Source organism: Myripristis murdjan, chromosome 2 (genome assembly GCF_902150065.1).
Source record: "Myripristis murdjan chromosome 2, fMyrMur1.1, whole genome shotgun sequence".
Classification (NCBI taxonomy): domain Eukaryota; kingdom Metazoa; phylum Chordata; class Actinopteri; order Holocentriformes; family Holocentridae; genus Myripristis; species Myripristis murdjan.
In genome coordinates, this window is record NC_043981.1 from 11,355,826 (window position 1) to 11,376,755 (window position 20,930).

The window sequence follows — 20,930 nt, forward strand, 5'->3', positions numbered from 1 at the left end:
TCACACATTAACACAAGAAATTTCTAAGGGAAATGTGATCCAGGAGAGAAGAGAGCTGTCAAGTAGAAGCAGCAGAGAGAGACAGGCTAGAGACTGTCTCATCCGCCGGGGCCTTTGTGTCTCATCTCGGCACCACTCAGATAATGAGGTGGCTCAATGAGCTGCACGCAGACACACACGGAGGTGCGCGCACACACACTCACACACACAAGCGTACACACAGAGATGTTTTGTTCGGGCAGCACTGTGGCCAGCCAGGGGCCGTGGTGGGTCTTGTGACACCCATTAGGGAGAGGGTCAGCGTGGGGGAGAGCGAACAAAAGAGCTGGACACTGTGTCAGCTGGAGAGGATGCAGAGTGGGACGGTGTGTGTGTGAGAGAGTGTGTCTGATATTCACTGCTTTAACTGCAATGTGTCACACCACCGCTCCTTTTCAACTATTTAAAAAGAACACAAATGACTGTACTCGCAAGCACGCACATACGCACTGTTTGGATAAATGGATAAAGAGGGTGAGCCTGACACGGGATGGGAGCCTGGCCCCCCGCTACTCAGAGGGTGACACATTCAACACCCCTAAACCCTGACCTAAGAGACACACAGCCAATCAGCACCCGGGTTCCCAGGACCTTTAGCAATGTGAGGAGTCATTCATTAGCCTCGCAAGAAAAACCTCAACTGCTGCACGGGCTTCCAACTTTGTTTGTAAGCCATAATTTGTTTGTTTTTTCCAATTCATTTAACTCAATCAAAGCGGATGGGGGATCTGGAGGGATGCCACGGTGGCCGTGTCCCCACCACACCAGGTAAATCTGAGAACATATTTTATTTGTTTTAGCCTTCCATCTACATTAAGCAGGAATTTTACGCTCACAAAAAGGGGCTTTTTTGTAAATGCTCTCCAAGTGTTTGAACTTGAAAACGCTGATCCAGTGCTGTACAGTGAAGGGGGGGAAATGGAGCTTTTTGAAAACACTGATGTAGGACTGTCATGTGATCTAGGTTACAGTCTGGTATGAGGCATGTGCAGGCCATGGTCATAGGTCTACACTTTTCAGTATTTTGGGGGTGTTTCATGTGGACGGCGGGCTTTTGGGAAAAAAAATCTAAGAATGCTAGTGTGGTGTACACCAAAACAGCATTTTCAAATTTACCCAGTTTAATGTGGACATGGCATAAGACCAGCAGACAGGAAAGGTCTGCTTCCTACTCTGTACGGCTGCACATTCACAGCCAAAATGATCATCCCAATTTTATTTTAATATCAAGCCAATACTATAATAATATTAAATAAGATTAAAGGCAATTCAGTCTCAGTGTGGGGAACAAAACTGGATAAAAATTCTGACTATTCGGGTGTACAGTCTAAATTTAATTAAATCTTTCCATGTTACAGAAACGCTAATATCCTACAATTATTGTGGCAACAGAAATAATGAAATTATACACACAGTCAACCCACTTTGTGTGAAAAGCACTGACCAGAAGTGTGAATATTTAATAAATGCAGTGTTGTCTTTCCAAATTATGCGACTTCTCCTGTAAGAAATCATTCCATGGCTCTTTTTAGGCCCAATATATTACCAGCTCTTTCCAATTAGGGGGAAATAAAGACCATATGTTTGTAATCATCCTGAGTAGCTTTGGTTTCCTGTGATCAGTTTTATTTAATCATTATTATTCCTGGTCCAATTCATCTCTGCCTCCTCCATTAGCTAAGGCTTCCTCATCAGCAGTGAACTGGCACATCTAAGGCAGCGCTTCTGAACCCTTTTCAGAGGCACATCATGTTTTTCAAAGAAAGCAACAGCCTAGTTTCTATCAATCCTCTGTGGGCCCTGTGTTTTACATTTACATACTCCGGCGGAGAGGGCTGGCTGGCCACAACACCGCTTCATCCATCACCTCATCCCACCAGTGTCGCTCACAGCATCTTCGGTGCTCCACCATCTGCCTTTTGTTTATGTTTGGACAAAAAACTCAAGGCACATCGGTGCAATACTCGCCGACAACCACTGCCCTGAGGTAAAGCATGAGTCGGGCACGGCACCATATGGCACCGGTGGGCATTTAACAGATTGCTCAAGAGGTTCCAGTCCCTGCTCAGCAACAACTCCCACCCCTAGTGCCCGGCATGCATAGCTAGCTCCCCGAGGTGCCCACAGAGTCCCAGGCAACTTTACGTCCTCATGGCAGGGGCGAGGCAACCCCTGGGGCAGGGTGGCAACAAAAGAAAAAAAAAAGATGGGAGGACAGCGGTGAGAAAGGAAGAGCTGAGCTGCAGACAGGCAGATGCTCTTATTAGCGCAGTGGGGCACATATGTCTTTATTTTCGTTAACATCCAGTCATTTCATGTCCTGGGGAGGATTTAAAAGATATTTCAAAAGCCTATTGTCAAGTGATAACACGACAGATTGGATGTGAGCATTAACACTTGAATAATCTTCTGGCATCTCAGCTGCATCTGCTAAATGGCAGAAATTTCTAGCTTATGACAAACACTGTCTATCACGACTGAGTACTGACTGATTTCATGATTCGATTCGATTTGATTTGATTCCAACTTCCAAGGTCCCAATTCAATTCGATTTCATAGGGATACTTCACTTAAAATACCAATTTTGCAACATTCATACTGCTTTGCTGACTCATCATGTTTTTTTTTAAGATCATTTTTGCTTTATTTGACAGTGACCTGTGACGGAGACAGGAAAGTGAGGGGAGACTTGGACGACATACAACAAAAGGCTCAGGCTGGAACTGAGCCTGGCCTGCTGCAGTGAGGACCCGGCCTCAACACACAGCACACACCCCACCACCAAGTGAGCCACTAGGGTGCCTCACGTTTTTGTTTTGTGTTTTTGGTTTTTTTGTTTAACCAAAATTGCATCAAGGAACCTGGCTTCAATTGTGTAGCTCCTGCTATTATCCCATGTAGTTTGGTCTTCTGAGCTTCTGTAGGCTAGTAGTTCGGCAGACAACACTGCAGGACTTGAGACGTTCACAGATTCACATATTCACTTAAAGCATAGATTAAAAAGACTTTGGGATTTTGACATCTGATCATTCAAATGAAAATCACGATTAATCACGTGAGTCTATATTTTTGCCCAGCCCTGCTCTCTGTATAGTGTCAGCCGGGCTGTGTGCATAAATTTGTTAATACTCAAGAGTCAGCACTTGCTGCTTGGTGAGACTGAGTGCTGAGCCATATGACCGTGCTAGTGATCGCCAGTGAGCCTTGGCACCGTACCAAACGCTGCCCACTGTATCCAGTCAACTCCCCATAGACTACAACCATGGGATGAAGACGCATGCATGAGAGAGGCGGAGAGGAGCGACAGCATGGAAGCAGTAGCGGGTACAGCCTTGGCATACACCATGGATGTGCAGCAGGCGGGGGAGGCAGGTCAGTGGGGGCTCTGGTGCCTCAGGCCTGACTATATATGGCCATTCTGTAGAGCACAGGGAATCTTTCCTGCATACCACACACAATTTGAGGAATTGTGTCTTTTTTCCATGTTATCATTTCTCTCACTTTCTTTTTTCTTTCTTTCTTTTTTTTTTTTTTTAAATCTCTACCCTGAGGCACCTGAGATAGTTTACTGAGCCTCCTGGTTCGGCGCCAACTGATAATAAAGGAGGGAGAGATAGCAATGCAAGAGCAGCACTGTCGAGGGGGGGTGCTGAGACGAATGCCTCACTTAGCATTACGAATGACTTACGACCAACTGTGTGATATGCAAAAGTGGCAGACTAATGTAGCGCGATGATAACAACGACAAGTTATTATTCAGATCAAACGTGAAGGCCACTGTGCTCTGGGCACTGACAAAGACCGACACCCTGCATGTGCTTGTTCACAACAGCATTCAAATGTTCTCTGATTGTATGATTTGGTGACATTTTGAACAAAGGTGAGGAACACATCTATGCAGATGGACACCAGGAACTTGAACTGTGTGCCGGCTGCTTTAACCATACCAACCTACAACTCACATTCAAATTGCGGTTTTGCTTTGCTTTTATTTTCAACTAAACCATAAGATTGTGGTTTTTCAAAGTGCTGTAACGTATGTGAGTGTGTTCCTTCAATCAATCAAGCTCAAACAAAATTAAGTGATTCAAAAAAGGGCCTTATAGCCATAACATTATTTTCATTATGGACGCTATGGACATAAAGATATGCTGCGCTGTGCTTTCTGAGGTTGACTGTAATCTGGCACGTCTCCAGGGGCAACGGCTGCCCTCTTGGCTTGGCTCCCACGACCAGTGATCACCGCTGGAGAGCCAGCAGCGCAGTACAGCCACAAAAACCTTGACACAGCATTTCCGAGCCTTAGAAAGCTGTGATAACCGACAACTGAAGAACGGCCAGTCTTTCACGAAATTGATGAAAAAGGCCTTGATGTCATGTTTCCGAAAAGGAAGGTGCAGTAAATTTTCTGAGATCAAAAGCAGAGCTGAAAGGAGTGCAACATAAGCGGAGACATACAAGAAGGTCCTGCTGGTATTTGATCCCAGGCCAGCAGTGGTAGTTCTGCGTGGGATCCCAGAGGCGGGGGTCTTCACCATTACACCATCTCTGAGCTCTGCTTTTTTTTTTTTTTTCTTTTTTTTAAATAGATCTGTATTTTCTTTCTGAACAGAGAGTAGTGAGCCAAAAGTTGTCAAAAAGCTTTCTGTGTGAAAGTCAGCGACCCACTTCCAAAGCAAATATTCTCAGATTCAAAGAAGAATCTTCTTGAATGATGAAGACGCAGATTTATCTAGAAGCCACGGTCCAATTCAGGGTAACTGATGATGACAGGCTTACTGGTGTGGACATCAAAAGCAAAAAAAACCCAACGCTTGACAAAGATGGAGATACTCTGAATACCAGCTTGCACTGAAAACTTCAGACCAGTCTTTCCAAGGTCAGGATCTTTTGGTCTGATTCCAACGGCAAGAAAGGCCAAGGGACGTGTCTCAAAAGAGTCAAGAGTCACAACAAATCAAGGAGGAAAAAAACCCTTGGTTACATTGTCTTATTTAAAAAGGGGCTAGCAAACTGTGACCAAGTGCCTGACAAAGCAGTGAAGGCTTCACAGGGAGAAGGAACTCCACCCCATTTTCAGCTGGGGGGTGGATGGGGGGGGGCTTCTTCTTGATTATTCAGTCCGTTGGCGTTTTGAAACCCAACAGACAAACGCCTCCTTTCTGTGGGACCTAACTGACTGACTGGCTGGCTGACGGGTCGAGCGAGATCCAAAGAGAGCAGGGGACAAACTCAGCTTTGTGAGTGTGGTGGGCAGGTTCTGTCTGAAACTGGACAGCTGCTCCTCTACCAGTTGCAGCACACCCCCGTCTCCATCCTCACTCCCCCCCTCCTCCCGCTGCGTTCACCCCACAGGGCCAACGCTCATTCATCTGGCACTAACGTCGCAGTCAATGCACTGACCGACAGCTGATCGACAGGGCTACTACAGCAAGCTATAGCATCACGCTTTCTCCTCAGCTATGACAGTGCTATCGTCTATTTTGCCTATCTTGTGCATGCAAACACAAGCAGGTCTTTGTGTGTCAACGGCCGGCTAATCTGACAGCCTTCCCTTGTACCAGCTCCACTCCCACAGTGGCACTCGAAAACAGAAGTAGCAACGGGGCAGCGAGGAGAGCGAGAGATTAAAGGACAAAAAAAAATAAATAAAAAAAGAGAAAAGAAGCAGTAATTCTCTGTCCCGTAGGCCCGGCTCAAAACCATCTGGTAGGACGATAGCATGCAAGCATCGCATTTTCCTACAGAGCGCCGTCCACACCTTTAGTCAAAACGCCAGGTCCTGATCTCAGGTCTGGTGCAGACACACACGCACACAGATGGGGTCTCCTCAGTGAGTCTAGGCAGGGGAGATCCTGGGCGTTGAATGCACTAGGGGATCGAATGCAGGTCACTGGAGCACTGCAGGCTGTCAGAATTAAACACTCAGCTTAGCTAGCCGCTTAGTGTGCATCCAAATTGATGTTTCCCGGCTAGCCTGATGCTGCTAGCCTATTAACAGCCTGCACTGTGCCTGGCAAGCTACATGTCTGCTTCGCATGGAGGTTTATGGTTAGATATCATCTAATATTCTAGCAGAGGGCAACAAGATGGAGTGCAGCGGCGTAAAAGGGTAGGGCCTCCACTGCCTACCTAGCTGCAACAACAACACAGGGAGGACCAAGAAGGACGGTGGACAAGGACGGATGGCTCTCCAAGGCCATATTCCTCCCACCGCACAGAGAAAGAGCCCATCTGACTTCTTCTAGTCTCTCTCCCTCCTTCGCAATGTCTTTCAACAGCCGCAATGTTAATTTTCAACAGGGAAATGTGACACCAAGAAACAGATGGCCCATAGAGTGGGATTCCCATCCGCTGAACTGGAAAACTCCTGATGTAGACAGGATATGAAATTAGATTGTGCACCAAAAAAATAAAAAGAGTGCACGGTTCTTGTGCACGGAGAGGTAAAGCCAAGACGATTTGTCCGATGACAGACATGGTTTCTCCATCCTACCCTCCTTTTCAGAAAAGGATGTGATGAAAGGCAGGTGATGCATCGGCGCTGGAAGCTGACTGATTCATGCCTCACTCAGACAATGAGAACATCAGCTCCACACACACACACACAAAAAAAAGACACTTCAGAATGACAGCAAAACAAACTATTGCACCATGCTATGTCAAGAAACTAGATCCCCCCCTGCTCCCAGAGCAACCTCGATACATGGTGGTGGCTACAAAGACATGGCAGTCTGATTGTGAATGCTGTTGTTCCTAGAGCTACACTAGACCTGATTAGGAGGAAAAAAATTGGCTGTGCTCAGCCTCCAGACAGTGTAAAAACAGGACAGGCCATGCACTGCGCCTCCAACCAACCTTGTATACTTGTCCATAGGTGCCATTTCCAACCACTTCCACCAGTTCAAAAATCCCAGCTGGATCCTGAAAAGCAAAAGAAAGAGAGGCGGTTTAGTTTGCAGTGGCATTGAAACCCCAATGTTGGTGGATTTCGCTGAAAAACAGTGTCCACTTTGAGCCAGCTGTTGCGCCCTGATCTACCCTACATGCCAAATGCATCTCGAACAAAGGAAAACCAGACACTGGCAACACCTCGCTATGGCTCAGCGGTCATTTTCAATACTTCACTTCTTTACCACGGAGAAGCACAAGGAACAGCTTCAAACTTGCTCGTATTTTCTACCTGAAGTGTTTTGTTTAGCAGCGGAGGGAGATATGATATTTTCCAAACAACAACAACAACAAAAAAAAAAGACAAGGCTCTGTCCGGCAGCACTCACCCGCAATGAAGCCAAGTCTATGTCTACCAGACTTTTAGCCGGAGAGTCGTTCGCCATCTTTCAAATAAAAAGCCTTTCTTTTCCTTCGTGTTTCCTGGCGATGTTTGTCGCTGTATCATTTGCGGAGGCTTCGGGGGGTGAAAAGAAAAGAGGCCCCGCCGCGTTTTCCTCTTTGTGGGATCCGCTCCTGAGCCGTAAATACTGGGATATCGCTACTCCATGTTGAGGTGGCAGCAGGCTCCCTGTTCTCTCTCTCTCTCTCTCTCCCTCTATCTCTCTCTCTCTCTCAGCTTGTGTGACCAAAGACAAGTCAACCGCAATTAAAAATCACACTTCCGGTGCTCCATTTCAACATAAAAGCCCCCATCCTCGAACATGCTGACCGAAAACACTGGAGCAAAAAAAAAAAAAAGTGACAAATAAAGATACGTTTAAGGAGGTATATATGGATTGGGTGAATTATTTGCTTATATATTATCTTATATACATAAATAGAAAGATCTATAAGCAACATGCATGGACTGGCCTGGAGGTTGAGGGATTGTGATTTGAATCTGTAAAATAAAACCCCCATGTTAGGCGTGGAAATATGATTCAAGTCGTCCATGCTGATTGTTTTTGAGAGTAAACAAATTTCCAGAGCGTATTTTGTGGCACCTTTTAAAATAATGCGACCGCCTTGTTGATCTTGCCTTGTGGAATACCGCCCTGTTTGATCCGTGCAAATTGCGTTGGATTAGAACCGATAAAATAGTTAAATTGCAAATTGCAAACCATAAATATAAATTGGCATAAACTGAAACAGTATGCTTAGACAAAAAAAAAAAATCACAGATAATTTCACTCCATGTTAAATGTAGTGATTTATTTAATATGATTTTCTGGCCCTGTATAACAACTGCCCAATTTTGGGGTTTATTTATTAAACGGTTGGTTGCAAAAGCGACATTAAGTTTTAATGTGAAGGCAAAAATGTCTGATATCCGGTCCTGCCCTGCCTGTGTGCATCTATTTTGACAATCTGAGATTAAGACCCGCACAAACACAGGAAGCCGGTCGGCTAATTCACAGAGAAAAGGGCTGGGCCTCCGCACATCAAGCATGGACACTGAGATGAGATCTGCGGGGCTCATTCCCCACCGACTCACCTTGGTACTTTTTTTTTTTTTTTTAAGTATGCCAGGCTGAATCTGAGCGGTTCAAACAAATAACAACCCTGTCTGGGGTAAATGTGCACAGAGGTGAGGTGAGCGCAGCATCCTCCTGGACATGCGCATGTGAGGCATCACTGTCAATATTGGTAATCATGGGTGTGGCAAGTGAGCAGTCTCAGGAGGGAGCCTGTGCCTGTCAGTGCGGTGGCTCCCAAAGTGGGGTGCAGGGACCAGCTGGGGACTCTGCTGGGATTCCAACGGGCTTCCCCTGTAAGATGAATAATTTACCGTCAGTGTGACTTCATTACCTTTAGGTTCATTTACTAAGGCTATTATAATCAGAGGTTTCACCAATCAGGATTAGATAATTTGTTTCAGCCAAAATGCAATGTGGTCCTTCATGTGAACTGGAAAATTAGGAATTACTGATTTGTCCTTTGTGTTTTTATAAGATACATGATCAGTAGGATTTTGCAGGGTCTCCGTCTGTCCTGTGCATCATATTAAGCCGGGCCAGTGCCTGTATCCCTGAATTACTACTAAAGCCTCCCACAGCAGCAGCTAAACTTCATGTATGATGAACTGTTGGAGGCTTGTCAGCAGTTTGCCCAACTGTAGTGCCTGTAAACCCTGTCAAGTCATCACAAAGGGCTCCATGTGGGGCTGTGGTCCCAATACCCCCCGGCAACAATGCAATAGAGGATAAATATAATTTACTTTTTTATTTGGCCACATTTTAAGCTTTAAAATAAGCTGTATCAAGCTTGTGTAAGGTACATAAAGTGTTTTTTTGACAATAAATCACTACTCCTGTGCATTTAGAATGCAGACTGCTTAATATTAATACAAAAATAATAAGCAAATATCTGAATGTGGACACAATCAACCCCTGCCAAGAAGAAATGACACGAGACAAGCCCTTCATTCACCTGCAGGGTGTCAGTTATTTATTATGACTCCAAAATGACAAGTTCAAACACAGGTAATGTATGTTAAACAAACATCGACTCATTACAGACAAGACAGGGCAGGCTGAACCAGTCAGACAGGATGAGAGGAGCCGCCCAGCAGTGTTGTGGACACACACACACACGCAGTCTGAACTTAGGCCACTTAATGCCACACTCAACACACTTAACACTTTGGCCTAATAAGGACAGTAAAGCCACTTAAACACATTCTGCCGTGAGCCAAAGCCATTCAGGTGACACCGACCCTGGTCCACCCTCACCTGAGATGTCTGCTCTTGTCTTGTGGCAGTTAAGTGAGTGACTTCCCCCTCTTGCTGTGGTTAAAATGTCAGTTCAACAGTCATCAGCAGTGACCTATAATTCAGTTAGGTTAAATAAGGTTTGCACTTTGGGACACCAGCTAATCCAATTTTAGGTGTTTGACTGCCACCCTGTGGATTTTTCATGTTACTGCAGCCTATGTGTCAGTAGAGGTCTCAGTTAAAATTGTGACATTGCCCCTTTATATCTGCATACTAGCTACATATGGGCTTTTGTATGGTGTGAACCAACCAATTTGTTTATACATACATTACTATCGGCTGTAAAATGAAATAATAATGATTTTAAACATTATAAAACGCGCTCAACCAAGCAAGAGAAAAGGCTGAAGGGAAAATCCAGTTATTCAAAGGTGTTCAAGAGATGCTTGTGTGCAGTTTGCCAAGCACCTGCACTGACACCAGTGTTTTGGTTTCCAAGACAAATAATATATTCTGTTTAATGAATAATGAATAATGCTCTGAAACAAATAAGAAATGGTTGACCATGCATTACTGAAATATTCTCAATCATCAGAGAGACCAAAACATCATGCACTGAAATGTTCCATGTAAATTCAAAGGATTGGATGCTTGAAAAACAATTAATTGAAAGAATTTCTGAGGGGAGAAAAACGTAATTCTTGTTTTGGACACTGAAAATTGACTTCAGTAAATTAAATGTCAGTACTTAAATTTTATGGAAACAAAAATGTAAAAAGTGTCATGCAGACTGACAACCTTCATCACTGAAACAACACACACAAACACAGAAAAAATGCTTTTGTTTTAAATACAACTTTATTACTTGCTAGTGCTGTCCTTATGACTGCCTGTCCAAAGGCCAGCGGGACGATGCTGGGAGGCAGGTGTGTCTCACGGCCCAGACACGGTTTGTCTGACGAGTCAGCAGGTTAATGTTCCAGATTATAAACATGTTCTACAAACATGTTGGGTTACAAGCTATGTTAAGAACATTTACACAGTACATGTCTGATAATGAGGATAAAAATGTGACCCTTCAAGTTCAGGGATAAGTTCCTTCAGTTGACCTTCAGTGTCTACAGTTCAAATAAACCGAGGAGTGAAAAGCAGCTGCTACTTTTTGGACCGTTTTAACAGAGGCAGGTCTTCTCCATCCACAGCTACAGAGTAGATCAGGGCTGCTCAAAGCTTGGGCTGTGGGGATTGTCCCTCGTCAATGTCCTTTCAGATACTGGCAAAAGTTTTATTTTGAAATATGAGGACTGAGTTTGTATCTTCCAAAACATGAATCGGCCTTGTATTCCGCAAGTAATGAGGACAGTGTCTAAAATGCGAATGTTTTCTTGTTTCATAAAAAATATATGGCCAAACATCAACGTCCAATCTTATTTTATTATGTTGTCGCTTTCAGTCAAAAATATTGGCAACCCTGATGTCATGTCTTTACGTACCTTTAGCTTGATGGCGGGAAGTACAGAAAAGACACAACGTATCCAAAACTCATGGCCTTGTTCATAGCTTTTCCTCAACAGGACGGTACATTGGAACTAGAGATCCATACAGTGCAATATAGTAGCTACATAACGGGGTAACAGGCCTGTATCCATTGCATTGCAGAGCACACCTCTCTGCTATACAAGGACACTCAAGAATAAACATACATGCGTAACAGGTTTTATTCCTAGTTAAACCTTGACTGTCTTGTAACAGCTTAGTCTATTGACCTAATTTCTCTTATTTCCAAAACTCTTTTAGTTGTTAGATGCTGAGTACCATATACAAAGAGCGGCATATCTTCAAATATTGACCTACTGCCCCTCCTCACTGTATTAAGTCATTATCAGTCAAAATACTCAACCAAGGCCCCACCATGTAAAAACATCTTAAGAACACATTGTTAAATAGGAGTAAGCAGCATTTGTAGTGCTGCTAATATGGCAAACAAAGCCACAACCAGTCAGTGACTCCAACACAGGAGACTAAGAGCAAAAGAGGTTACAGTGCACAACTACTGCATACCGGCCTTGTACGTCTGCCTGGTTGGAAATGTGTAAAGTTTACTGTCCTATGGCACACAATCAGCTACGATACGCCTCCGCCTCAGTAAACAGAACACTGACTAAGATGAATGTTAGAGATCTGATATGAAAAACTGTCTTTTAGTCAGTGCTGTTTAGTTCAGTAGAAAGTCTGGGCTCGGGTAGCCGAAGAGGCGAAAGTCGCCTTGGTACCGCGCATACAGGCGCCTGATGTCCCGCTTGCTGATGCCTGAGAAGTAGTGCTCCACCTTGGTCCTGTTGTAGCGGGTGATGCCTGGAGGGATGGCGGGGTACGACACCAGCTCTTCGATGCCTGCAGCTTTGAGGATGTAGGAGGCGTCTTGCTCCAGAGTCTCGTGATGGCCCACCACGCTGTAGTGGATCTCACACGGCGCACACAATTCGACGTAAGTCACCCAGTGGATGATGTGCTCGCCGAACTGCCGGTCCATGTGGCGGCGTCCTTCCACGTCGCCCAGGTAGCGGACAAAGTCCTCGAAGCGGAGGCCGGAGCCGGCGTGGTCGCTGTCTCGGTGGCTCTTGCGGTACTTACGAATGATGGCTGGAGCGATATCGTGCTTGTACCAAGGCTCGAAGCGCGGGTTCTTCACAAATTTGTCTTTGAATGCAGAGATGAGGCGCTCAAAGGGGTCTCTCACAATGAGGAATTTAAAGTATGAATTTAATCTGTTGAGGGATATAAGAAAGGTTTGTGAGTAAGGCTACAGGACTTGTGAATGGTAAAAAAAAAATTCTTCCTTCTCTGGAAGGGCTGGCGTACCTATCTTACTTTCTTTGTCTACAGAAATAGAGGGTATCTACTTCAAGTTTCTACAGTTCCAGTTATAGCAACAGTATATTTTTATACATCCTTTATTCATCCACAAAGAGAGAAATTCACTTTTAACGCTCTTGATGGGACACAAGCTCAGCCAGGCTTCCGCACCATGGAGCTTTAAGGGATTTCAAATCTCTTTCAAAGACACTTGGGCAGAGATGAGCAGCACACTCCAGGCCCCCTCAGTTTGAGGGCGACCTCAGTAACCTGTGGGCCACCCTGCCACCTCACCCAGACAAGGCTACATTTATCATAGTAACCCCGAAACTGACCTTTCAGTGACTTCCTGCGGAGTGAATGATGAGAGGCGAGGCAAGCCGTTCTTCTCGTGGTCATGAACCAAGTTCTCTGGGATCTCCTCCACGTTGGGGAACGCTCCTGACACAGATGATATCACAACAGTGGGACATCAGATTAAAACCCAGGTCATACATTTTAAAAGAAAATATCATCAAATACATGCCCTTACTATGGCAGTGTTAGTGCCACGTTCTGCCTACTGAGCTTTGGAACCAAAGGACCAAGTAAGTGTTTACTAAAAAATTAGGCATGAAAAATGGCTCAGATTTATGAACTTTACAATGCAATGTGGACAAAATTAATACATAACCGAATTCATAATCATTCTTTGTCTCTGTGACTGCCTCCGTACGGCCCCCACTTACCGTTGAGCACAATGAGGACCTTTTTCCACTGTGTGTTGCCCACTTTAGGCGTCTGGCAGAACAAGATCTTGTGCTTGTCGCAGACGAAGATGCGGTCCAGGATGAACTTGGAGACGGAGACTTGAGTGAGATTCCTGAGGGTGTTGTTCTTGCACACGGCGGAGAGCAACTCGATTCGCTTCTCCACCACAGACTGCCATTCTGCCACCGAGGGAACTACCGAGGGCTGACACACACACACACATGTACAACCTTAATGTAACACAGTGCCCGATTTTCAATAGGGCATATTTTCTCTCACGTTAACCCTCCATTTGAGCCCATGTTTCATGGTTAAGCAGGTAATACTATAAGATGTGTGTTGAGCTGTTTGTATTACCACATCAGTCGCCTTTGGAGCTGGTTTCTCCGGGTTGGGCTGAAGCAGCTTGGTGCCGGGCTCGGTCCAGCTCTGTCCTCCAGCCCTCTCCCCATAATCTGAGTCAATCACACATCACAGTGGCAATGATCACGCTTCCCTGCCTGGTCAGCATTTTTTGGACAGCAGCTATCATGAGGATTTGGCACATATCTTACCATCCGCAGCTCTGAAGTTGATGAATTTGCTGGCAAACATGAGGATGAGCAGCACCCAGCCGCAAGCCCCGAGGAGCAGCCAGTGGTGCCGCATAGTTTCTCACCCGACGGCCATTGAAACACTAAGCAGCTCCCACCTAGACACACACACACACACACACACACAGAGAGAGAGAGCTAACTGGAGCTACATGCAATGGCTACACACACACACACACACACATACACAGGGAGAGCATCTGCCAGACCTGAACGAGCTAGCGACATTAGCCAAACTTAGCTATTCTGGCGTCATGACTGTGTAGCTAAGGGTTTCTGCATTAGCTAACATCACAGCGACATAAAAACTAGTTTAATTCAGATTTCAATGAAGCTGTGCACGTTTAAAGCTAGCAGTGGGTAGCTAGCGAAAGCATATGTTACAGCTAGGCTCGTATTGAAATAACTTTGCTTCTACACAGCCGTGTAAAGTGTGTTTTAGCTTGTTTGACATGGGTGGCAACTACTATCAAAGTGGTCAGCTGGTCGGTGTGTTTGCATTACAGTGAATCGGTCCGTTAGCCGCTTCCTGTGATGTTATTAGCCTAGCTAGACCTAGCCACACCTGTATCTAACGGTGCCGATGTCACCAACTTTAGCCAAGTTGAGCTCGCCTGCCGCGCCGAGTTGAGTTCAACGCGTCAGAGTCAAGTCTTTTATCTTGTGTCTCACCTTTTTGTTTAAATCACAGCTCCCCTACAGCCGCACAACCTCTGGGCGACGCATTCGGTGATGCCATGGCTGCGGCTTGTAGCCTGCGTCCATTTACGTCCTCCTCAGCATCATGCTGCTAACGGGCTACAAAACAAACCGCCGGCGCCCCCTAGCGGTGAAGGCGCTCCATTACATGCAGCTGTATGTCAGTCATGTGAAGTGGTGCATCGTTAAAACTGGGCAAGGTGTTAGTCCAGTCATTTTATAAAAAAAACCTAGGACAAATTGCAAGAGAAGCAAACTCAACTGATTTTGTATCCTCAGTTTGTCCTGAGTGAGGGGAAAAAAAAGTCCCAAGAAATCCCATTGGTGGAAAGTTTTGAAAATCACCTATTTATGACCACATATTACCAAAAAAAACACTGTTTTTAACAAACAGGGGAAAGGGATCAAAATTTTACTTTCAGATATCACTATGAAAATTCACAAGATGATTACACACACAAAGACAAGAAAAAAAGTCAATTACCAGTTCTTTGAATTATTCTGTTTACACATGCATATCACACATTATCTGATTTGATATGCGCTAATAAGGAATATAAGGAATAAATGCCCGAACAGATATTTAAACAGTGAATTAAAAGGTTACTATATGTATAGTAACCTTTTAATTCACTGTTATATAGTAACCTTTTAATTCAAGGTTACTATATATGTAGTAACCTTTTAATTTACTGTTTAAATGTCTCTTCTGGCATTTATTCCTTATATTCCTTATTAGCGCATATCAAATCAGATAATGTGTGATATGCATGTGTAAACAGAATAATTCAAAGAACTTGTAATTGACTTTTTTTCTTGTCTTTGTGTGTGTAATCATCTTGTGAATTTTCATAGTGATATCTGAAAGTAAAATTTTGAACCCCTTTCCCGTGTGTTAAAAAAAGTGTTTTTTGGTAATATGTGGTCATAAATAGGTGATTTTCAAAACTTTCCACCAATGGGATTTCTTGGGACTTTTCCCTCACTCAGGACAAACTGAGGATACAAAATCAGTTGAGTTTGCTTCTCTTGCAATTTGTCCTAGGTTGACCCCAATTTTGGCCTAAAATTACTGGACTATGTAGTTTAATACACCTTTCTTAGATCCATTTGTCAAGTTACTATACTCATAAATCTGTAGTAAACATTGTATTTTGGTTAAACACCTATTTATTTTTTGTTGATTCAGATAAATAATTGTTTAGAGGGGCTAGTGTTAGAGCATTATGATGGGAGCATATGGTACCCATACCCAGTTTTTGGCCACACCAAGGCCTTGAGGAAAGCCACTGAGAAATGAATGCTATGATTTGATGTCAAAAACATTTTGGCATTGGAGATTTCTGTAAGAATTGCTTTTTTATTATTATTATTGCGATTGGATGGCGAGTATACTGGAATTGCTCACCCCCTTTATTGTCAGTATACCTAGAAAGCCATACATGCTCTGAATGCCCCCAGCCTCAAGTTTGTGGTTGTGAAGTTACATGAAGCTGTGATTATCCTAGAGGTCACTTTCGGTCATTTTATACAGTGATGTCAAGTTTAAAAAAATAGTCTCCATACAATGAAATGGCTACTATGGGGGCTAACATCATCACACATTAATCAAATGTGGCTCATTGGATCCACAAGAGTCTCAGCTTTCCAGTCAAACACAATCAATGTAACTCCCAGACGGTTTAGGCCCCAGTCTGGCACAAACTGCATGAGATTGGCATGAAGTGTGGATGTCTGCAAAGGGGGGGACCAATCAGTAGCAATAGAGACCATTTCCATTCGATATCTAGAGGTCAAAGGTCAAAGGGACCCGTTGGCGCCCTCTACAGCCTCTGAAAGACAACAGGCCAGCCAGGCCCACTCGAACAGTAAGGAGTTCCCTCTCCGACCCCGTTTCACTTTCTGCCAAAAGTCCACTCCCCTTTGATTGTCTTATCTATTGAGTCTGAGGTCAAACACTTTGAAGGACACCTGTGTGCGTTTGTTACGTGATGCATTGAGTTAAAAAACAATATGGAGGGAGGGATTTTATGACATAACAATGCTACATTTTTGCTCCTGATTATTTTTTTTACCTGTTGCCCATGGAGCCAAGAACAATATTTTGAGAGGTTTAGATCACACATCATTTCTACATCCACTCATAACTTTGGCATGGTAAAATAGACAATTTAAGACATGGAAAATGTGTGCTATATTCTGTCGGATCATTACTACGTTTTGTTAAACATTTTAATTTTTCTGTGCTTCTGTAACATTAAACTGTATCAGATTTAACGACTTTTCAGTATGCCATACTTAGCGTATTATTGCAACCTGTTTGTACTAGAAAACAAGCAGTGTGTGTAATGATGCCACAAATCCCAGATTTCAGGACAATTCCTGGACATTACAGATAGAAAAATAAATTTAATAAATGCCCTTGTCGTGAAACAGTGTCTGCTACCATGATGCAGACACCCACTGCAGGATAACTGGAAAATGACACTAATCCTGTTACTTATAAACCTTTCAATTAAGGACAATCACATTTTATTTGGAGATTTCGTTCATGACTGGCTTTCTATGTATGCTGTTCAGCTCTCCAACAGTAAGTAAACAATTTGAGAATCATAAACTGTTAAGCTGGTTGCAAAAACTGAGAAATCAAGAGACGAGACAGGAGCTCTGTTTTCGACATTTATTCCATTCACAGGTAGACAAATTTAGTTCTCATCCACATTGACCGTCTGGAGTCCTGTTGGGGAAAAGGGAGAGGTGACACTCAGTAAATTCTCTTTATTGCTTCAGTAAACAGCTGATTAGGTTTGAACTGTGTGCTGCGTATTCACCTTTGCATGTTGTGACGGGGACATACGTGACCAGGGTGTACAGTTTGTTAGGAGAGTCCTCATCCTCGTTACGCTTCCTGGACAGCCGTACGCGAATCCTGTACGGCACGTTCCTGCACGGCACACAGACAATCAACATTTATGAACTTACAGAAACAAAATGTGTTCAATGTTTGTTTGTTTTTTGTTTTTGTTGCTCCAAATGTGACGGTGGGCGATAAATACGCAGCACCTCCATTTCCAACATAACTCGCAGTTTTAAATGGAGATAACAGAAATATTGTAGTGCAAAAATGTGGATAAAAAAGCTGTTAAAATCATATAATTTTATACTTTTAACTGTTCTAAGCATCCCCAAGAATTTTTTAAAGACTGTAATAATCAAAAAAATGGTTTGGTGTTCACAAAAATGTGCTACAGATCTGGACTGTTTAAAAACCCGCTGCCCTACTTTATGTGCAACATAATGGCTGCAAATAAAGTTTAAAAAATTTCTTTGTGTCTCGTAACATTTCCTTGACCTCTGTGACACAAATCAAGAAGAAAGCTGAAAAAGCAATCTATAGGAATAAAGTTTAGTTTAAGCTCCTTCAGATTCCTCAACAAGGCTCATACTGTGTTGCACATGTACAGCCTGACTGAGCAAAAAGTCAAGAATTTGCTATTCTCTTGCAGTTACTTTTAACATTCAAATCACTCACAAGAGCACAGCAGGCAAAAAGCAACATGAATTTTGAGCCACATCTGCAGGAGAGGGCGCCTCGGTCTGAAATCCCAGTAAACCTCTGAGGCACGAGCTCACAGGGAGCACGTCGTTTCGCCGCGTATCTCCTCACCTCACGCCCTTGCTCCACACCGCCTTGTTGAGGCGAGTGTCGATGCGGACGTCGGGGGTTCCCATCTCTTTCATGGCAAACTTGCGGATCTCATTGATGGCGCGGGGAGCTCGCCTCTTGAAACCCCTGCAAGGAGCCGACAGCAATTCACGCATTACAACTCGGCACCAACCCAGAAGCAGAAAATCATGGTTACAATACATTTCATAAATGCATTATACAACATCAAATGTAAAAGGCTGCACTCTACGGACAAAACATCATGATTATCACAGATATTGCAGGTGACACATGACTTAAATTCTCATTATTACTGTGATAACTGAAAATTTAACTTGAAAATGCATCGACAAAGGGAAACCACTTCCACTGATCGCCAAAGTGCTTCAACCCACAATAGATATTATCCATCTTAACTTCAAAATATAGAGGAAATCATCACAGCTCCAGCAACAGAGGGCAACAAGCTATTTTTACACATCTTGCACTCACTGCTATGCAAATTTCAAACCTTCCACAATAATAACAACTGACATTTTCCAGGCCAGTGTTTACTAGTGGCTTTATTCAGACAAAAGCAGCACACACACCTGCCTGTGCACACCAGTTTCTTATTAAAGCACCGCTGCCTTTCATTGCATCTTATCAAGGCTGCAGTGGGGTGCAGCTGAAGTGTTTAGAAACCCTATTTTAGGAGGAGAGGCGCGCTGCCTGACTCACACTCCGTGGATGCGCTTGTGGATGTTGATGGTGTACTCCCTGGTGACCACCTCGTTGATGGCTGAACGCCCCTTCTTCTTCTCTCCTTTCTTGGTCGGGGCCATCTAATCAACACAGGAAAAAAAAAAAACACAGGTCAGCAAGAGCAGAGCACAGAGGATAGCCAACAACTTTGCAGAGCGGATGAGAAAAAGGGGCAACAAGCACTAAACAGGCTGCGTCTTTTCAAAATAAGAGCGGCAGACACGGCACTGGGGTAACACTAGCGACTCGGAGCTAAGCGGCTAACTGCTAGCAGACATAAACAGCAGGGAAACACAAATATCAAGCCAAGGTGAGGCATTTATCAACAGTCAACACGAGGATTTACACAATAAAAGCCCTTTTGATTGACAGCGAGCCATATCTTTAAGAGTGTGCCGCCTCAGTTCATTGACGGTGAGCAAATCCCACCGCGGCGCTTTTTGTGGCCATTACAAATGTTATCGCCTCCAAAACCTCATCCGAGAGTCAACAAAGCGCTAATGTTAATATTTATGGACAAACCGCGGGATTAAACGGCGTTAAAAGCACAGGATGGGGTTAGATTGAGATTAAATGTTTGCCCTAAAGAGATACTCACTCCGGCTCGTAGTTTAAGCGGAAGTTGGAAGGAAGAATTTGCTGCGGAGGATCGTGGGTAAAGGATCCCGGTCCGTTTCTATATTGTGTCCGTCAAAAACAAGCGGGTGCGATGGTTCCTATTCTGAAACGCTCAATATTGATTTTTTTTTTTTTTTTTTTTTTGCTCTGATTTGCTCACTCCTGCAATTCCTGTGACACTTTAAACATGTATTAGAATGAGTTTGAAAACTAAATATGAGATATTTGTGGAATAAATTGGCTTTTGAATGGACCCTTTCCACATTGCACTGCAAATGTGATTTTTTTTTTTTTTTTTCCCAGTGAAATTTGCGAGTCATGTTCTCAAAAAGTCATCACTGCATAAATCACAAAATTGATAACGGGCTGTGTAAAGCAAACGTTTTCTCGGGGACTACTTGGCGCTCACTCCGCCCCAGTTTCAAGTAATCAAATCACAACAGTGGTGCTGCTTTCAGGAAAATTAATGTGGATGACTTTATTACAATGATGGAATACTGGTGTGAAGAAAGTTTCATATCAAAGTGAAATAAATGGAAACCTGCAGCTGTAGAAAAGGGAGAAAAACTGATATTGGTGCCCTAAAATATGGAAAATATTAACAGAAATTTGAGGTATTTATGTTTTGCAGATATTACACTAAACATGCAAAACCACTGGGCTGGTCCTTTAAAAGTGCACAGTGCAAAAGTGCAGATCCATACCATGAAAATAAGTCTACTGCACAGACTTATTTTCCAAGTTCAAGCAAACATCTTGCATTTTTCCCCATCTTTGCAAGATTCCCTTAACTTACCAAGTTCATTTTCTCCACAGGATTCTTCCCCCATAATGCAAGACACATATCATGGACTGTAGCCTTTAAGTTTTCTAAGTTGTGGAGAATCATGGCAATGTAATATGCAAAATGTGGATATAGATATTTTATCGTTATATTTTTTTATCACTCATAGAGTATGCATAGTTTTTTTTGTTATTCTTTGTATGGACCCACTTTCCTTATATTGTTACTTGTGTTTAATAATTTGAGAGGTATATTTTGTGTTGCCTACTGTTGTCCTGTGCAACAATTTCCCAGTTTGGGATCAATAAGTACATCTATCTGTCTATCTAAATATATAAATGTTACATGTTACCTGTGTAGTTGTTGGTATAATAATAATAATCCAGGACAAATGAGCATATTATCGAAATATTTCAGGTCTCCACAGCTGTCCTTATCTGGTTTCGTAACAAATTTAGAAATGTCATTTTACATTTATTTCAAAGTAAAAAAAAAAAAATAAAATAAAAAAAATATGGTGCAGCACCAGAGTT

General features: G+C 43.4%; 3 protein-coding genes across 12 annotated transcripts in view; all 3 read right to left on the reverse strand.

The window, feature by feature from the left end:
• LOC115371907 (mitogen-activated protein kinase kinase kinase kinase 4-like) overlaps window positions 1-7,575 on the reverse strand; it is a 45,148-nt gene extending 37,573 nt beyond the window's left edge. For all 9 annotated transcript variants that reach the window (XM_030069563.1, XM_030069546.1, XM_030069591.1 and 6 more), the window contains exons 1-2: window positions 7,320-7,575; window positions 6,898-6,963 (exon numbers count right to left, since the gene is read on the reverse strand). In XM_030069563.1, coding sequence (XP_029925423.1) covers window positions 6,898-6,963; window positions 7,320-7,376 — 123 coding nt within the window. In that variant the 5' untranslated portion in view covers window positions 7,377-7,575. The remainder of the gene's footprint in view (window positions 1-6,897; window positions 6,964-7,319) is intronic.
• A 2,950-nt stretch (window positions 7,576-10,525) lies between these two features.
• chst10 (carbohydrate sulfotransferase 10) lies at window positions 10,526-14,692 on the reverse strand. Its single transcript, XM_030073412.1, has 6 exons — window positions 14,558-14,692; window positions 13,847-13,983; window positions 13,650-13,747; window positions 13,271-13,496; window positions 12,878-12,983; window positions 10,526-12,454 (listed from the first exon to the last, which is right to left on the reverse strand). The coding sequence occupies exons 2-6, from the start codon at window positions 13,938-13,940 to the stop codon at window positions 11,902-11,904; spliced, it is 1,077 nt and encodes a 358-aa protein (XP_029929272.1). The 5' UTR covers window positions 13,941-13,983; window positions 14,558-14,692; the 3' UTR covers window positions 10,526-11,901.
• A 2,558-nt stretch (window positions 14,693-17,250) lies between these two features.
• On the reverse strand, window positions 17,251-19,714 carry LOC115369923 (60S ribosomal protein L31). Of its 2 annotated transcripts, none has more exons than XM_030066659.1 (5): window positions 19,594-19,714; window positions 18,972-19,075; window positions 18,252-18,377; window positions 17,416-17,528; window positions 17,251-17,321 (listed from the first exon to the last, which is right to left on the reverse strand). In XM_030066659.1, the coding sequence occupies exons 2-5, from the start codon at window positions 19,073-19,075 to the stop codon at window positions 17,290-17,292; spliced, it is 375 nt and encodes a 124-aa protein (XP_029922519.1). In that variant the 5' UTR covers window positions 19,594-19,714; the 3' UTR covers window positions 17,251-17,289. The 2 variants fall into 2 exon arrangements, with proteins under 2 accessions (XP_029922519.1, XP_029922527.1); XM_030066667.1 differs by lacking the exon at window positions 19,594-19,714 and adding an exon at window positions 19,518-19,568.
• Window positions 19,715-20,930: the final 1,216 nt, after the last annotated feature.